Source organism: Choristoneura fumiferana, chromosome 2 (assembly GCF_025370935.1).
Source record: "Choristoneura fumiferana chromosome 2, NRCan_CFum_1, whole genome shotgun sequence".
NCBI classification, from domain to species: domain Eukaryota; kingdom Metazoa; phylum Arthropoda; class Insecta; order Lepidoptera; family Tortricidae; genus Choristoneura; species Choristoneura fumiferana.
The window spans coordinates 1912041-1916656 of record NC_133473.1 but is presented as its reverse complement, the minus strand read 5'-3'; the positions used below and the strand labels follow the sequence as shown (position 1 = coordinate 1916656).

Below are 4616 nucleotides of genomic sequence, written 5' to 3'. Positions count from 1 at the left end.
TCTGTATTATTGCTTACCGTGGAAAATCTCTATATACCCACCTGTGTTTTCTGTACTGCTTACTTTTGCGGGTGTTCAATAAAGAGTGTTTGTATTGTATTATATATACTTACTGCTCAAATGGTTACTGCTTTTTTTCCATCAAACATAACTAACACCACCCTGGCAGGCAAGATAACGTAATCAACCTAGTAAAGTTAAAAAATCAAAGTCATTTTAAAGTTCTATATCTCAAAAACGGCTCAACCAATTTTTATAAAACAAAGCTAAGAAAGACCGCAGGTAAGCTCGCTTTCAGTTACAAAAATTGCATTGTTATCGGTTCATCTGTTGAAGAAGTACAAAGCCACGAACAGATGCTATTCGAAACCAATTTTGTATAATTTTAAAGTAGGTGCGGAACCATAAAAACGTAACTGTACTATTTACATAGAATTTACATCGAAATAAACAGTCTCAATCGATCAATTGACGCAGGAGGATGTCGTCTCTAAAAACATTGTGTGCACTTCTGTTTCTAGAAAGTGTGTTCTGTGATTTAAGAACTGATCCCTTAGTTAGCACTAGTGTAGGATTAATTCGAGGATTGAGAGCTCCGGATGGGGACTACTCCATGTTTTTGGGGATACCATACGCCATTGTGGATAAAGCTAATCCGTTTAAGGTGAGTTGTGATTATTGTTGTTTACATTTGGTAAGTATTTACGATACTTTCCTGGGTAAAAATAATATTATTCTACGAGCCTGTTGCCCGCGACTCCGTCCGTGTAGAATTCGTTTATACCATGGGAACTATGCAATTTTCCGGAATAAAAATTATCCTATGCACTTTCCGGGACTCAAACTATCTGTAACAAATTTCACCTTAATCGGTTTAGCGTTAACATGATGAAGTAACAAACAAACAGACTTACAAACTTTATATTTTATAATATTAGTGGGATATAATACTACGAGTAATACCCGTATATACCCGTGTGGTGTCGAGTTAGAATTAAACCTCTCCATTTCTTCCGTGGATGTCGTAAGAGTAGGGTTGCCAGATGGCCAAGACATCCGGGATTGTCCCGGAATTACGTGTCTTGTCCCGTGTCCAGGAATTACACTTTAATGTCCCGGATTTCGACTACGACAGCAGTATTGCCTTCCATATTAAAAATTGAAGCAGCGGTTAACATTGCCGGCCTGTATTCAGAATGCACATGCCTGAGAACTGTTTTTGAGGTCCTTCCAAAAGACTTTTCTTCACTTTTTTAAAACGACCACTTGTAACGGTTTTGACAATTTGAAGAAAATAGTTGGTTTTGTGCTCGTATTGATATTTAACTACCGACCCAATTTGTAACCCTCGAATTGTCCCGGAAATGAAAATGCATGTATCTGGCAACCCTACGTAAGGCGACTGAGGATATAGCTTAAGGTATACCGTAGGCGAGAGGCTAGCAACTTGTCACTATTGTACCGTATTTGTCAAACTTAAAAACTCTTTATTGTACAAAAGAAAAGAAACAAAATACAATTATTATTATTTTATGTTTTTATGTCATGTAATTTTAAGTAGCTCCCACTGAAAAACAGAGTTGCGTCAACTTTACGCTTAGTGGGGCCCAATTTTTACTATTTGATGTTCATTTGTATTTATTCTATCCTTCTACCGAATGTAATTTTTGTGTGTCGAATGCGTAAATAAATGTTTCTTTCTCTTTCTTTCTTTCTTTCTATCTTTTCTTGTACTTTTCTTTAATAATTGACATCTAAATGTGTTTTATGCTCGTTCCAGTCATCAATGCCACACCCGATATTCGAAGAAACATTCGAAGCTGACGACGACTCGGCTCTCTGTCCTCAAGACGTCAACGCCAACACAATAACTGGAACTCTAGACTGCCTCCAACTCAACGTGTTCACCCCTGACTCCGCTCACTCTGGCAACCTCCTCCCTGTGATGGTCTGGATACACGGAGGCTTCTTACAAAGAGGAGGTTTCAGTAGAGAGACTTACGGGCCCAAGTTTCTAGTCAGGCATGACATTATTTTAATAACTATCAACTATCGCGTGGGTGTCTACGGGTTTATGTGCCTTGACACGCCAGAAATTCCTGGAAACCAAGGACTGAAAGACCAAATCGTAGCTTTGAAGTGGATTCAAGGTAATATCAGAGCATTCGGAGGAGATCCAACTCAAGTCACTTTGGCTGGACTGAGTGCTGGAGGTGCAGCTATAGATTTCCATCTAATGTATCCTGGAACTAAACTCTTTACTAAGGTAATACTACAGAGCGGGGTTGCTTTAACTCCTGCTAGACTTATAGAATCAGATAACACGAAGCCGCTGAAGCTAGCTGCACATTTCGGATTTGTTACCAGGGTTTTAGATGAAGCTTTGTCGTTTCTAGCTACTATTGATACTAATTTAGTCATAGCAGCAACGCTGGAACTGGGATTAGAATTCAGATCTTGCGTTGAGAAGACATTTGATGGAGTAGAAGCATTCATACCGGAGCATCCCGCTAATGCTGATAGACCGAAAGTTTCTAATATTCCAGTTTTGATTGGAACCGTTGACAAAGAAATGTTAGCCAAATATATTAATCAGAACTCTGATTTTTTTAGAAACCTTAATGTGTTTGAGGTAGAATTGGACAAAACATTTGATTTTGGTGAAGATTTGAACGCAATGGTTGAGGTCGTAAGAAACTTTTACGTTGGCGACGACGTGATGACTGAAGATGACAGATGGCGTGTTATTGACTTCGAATCAGATTTTACTTATGTTCATGCTACACAGCGCGCTATGAGGAAATATATTGAAAGTGGAGCTGAAAACATTTTCTTCTACGTGTTTACTTATGCAGGTGGCAGAAATTTTGTAAAACATTCGAACGGTATATTAAATGCGCCAGGAGCGGCTCATGCCGATGAACAGGGTTATATATTTGATCCCTCGTCTATCCCAGAGGAACCAACTGAAGAAGACCAGACTATTATCGACAGGATGACTACGATGTGGACTAATTTCGTTAAATATGGGTACGTACAAAGCACCTCATTCATGTTAAAATTCGTTTTAAGTTCGTGCTTGCGCACCATGCGTGACATGTACTTGTATCTCAAAATTAAAAGCTGACCAAGTGTACATAGGACTCCACCATGGACCTCCAGTTAATTCGGTTGGAAGCGACCTGCATCCACCGTGAACCCGCAACATTAACCAGGTCATCCATCCATCTCGGATGTCCTACGCTGCGCTTGTCGATCCGCGGGATCCGTAAGGGGGATTTAAAAATATTTTTGTCAATTTGTATGGCATTACTGTGAAAATTTTAAGATCCTGTGTGTCAGACGGACAAATGGACGGACGTACGCGAGTTCCAGCAATAGGGCTTCAATTTGACATTTGCCTACGAAATCCTAAAAATGACAGCCTTTTCTTTTCTACATCATCATTATCATATCAGCCGTAGGACGTCCACTGTTGGACATAGGCCACCCTCATCCTTCCCATTCTTCTTTGCATATCCTACATATCATTTATTTTACAGAAACCCCACCCCTGAGACTTCAGAGCTGCTGCCTGTCTCGTGGACGCCCATCACACCCAAGAAATGGCACTGTATGAACATAAGTACCGACTTGAACCTCCAAGGAAGACCTTTTCACGCACGAATGGCCTTCTGGGATTTATTCTATAGCATGAATGGAAAATTTGAAAAAGGAGTATAAATTTTGAATTAAAAAAATGACGTTTATATTTTAAAGGACACAAACTCATAGATTCTGTAGCTAAACCAGCAGGGCTACTACGAAACTCGAAACTCGAAGTTCGTATCGTACCGTCCCTCTTGCTCTCGTGCTATCCAGTATAAGTGTCAGAGGGACAACACGACACGAATTTCGAGTTTCTCTGTCTGTGCAGTAGACAATGAAGCCTATGAACAGAAGTGTCGGAACCGACGTCGAAATCGGAAGCGTAAAATCATCGGAAGTTCCGACTTTTCGAATTCGGAACCAAAACATCGTGACAAACCCTCTTATTAAACTTTCATAGGAATTTCATTGTCGTGCTATTTAAACCTTCAAACTTTAAGATCAGCGCCACGACCCGCTCCACTTCGCAAGATGAGGGCTTGAATAATGAAAACTAATTATATCCCCGACATTATGAATATGAATCGCCGTCGGCCATATTTTTCCGGCTAGATCTCAGACAACATTGCCGGATAATGAAAATAAATCTTTCCCTTGAAAGGAGCCATTTAATTACTCTTGTGCACTTGTACCGGAAAACGATTAGCCGTAGCGTGCTTTGTTGAGTGTTATTTATCTTTAGAGGCCGTATTTTTGTTGGTAACGTAAGAAGTTATCCAATTAATAACCTAACCAACGAAAAGTTGGAAGACCTCGACTTTGTCACTTCAAAGTTCGATATCTCAAAAACGGCTGAACATTTTTTGATAAAACATGTTTAAGAACCATCGCTAGAAAACCTGCTTTCAATTAAAAAAAACCGTTCAAATTGGTCTACCCGTTAAAGAGGTACGGTGCCACAGACAGACAGACACACACACAGACACACATAGCGGTCAAACTTATAACACCCCTCTTTTTGCGTGGGG

General features: G+C 39.9%; 1 protein-coding gene across 1 annotated transcript; it reads left to right on the top strand.

Moving 5' to 3' along the window:
- Nucleotides 1–469: 469 nt before the first annotated feature.
- LOC141445611 (esterase FE4-like) lies at nt 470–3796 on the top strand. The gene is made up of 3 exons (XM_074111461.1): nt 470–664; nt 1781–3030; nt 3543–3796. The coding sequence occupies exons 1-3, from the start codon at nt 482–484 to the stop codon at nt 3721–3723; spliced, it is 1614 nt and encodes a 537-aa protein (XP_073967562.1). The 5' UTR covers nt 470–481; the 3' UTR covers nt 3724–3796.
- The last annotated feature ends 820 nt before the right edge of the window (nt 3797–4616 follow it).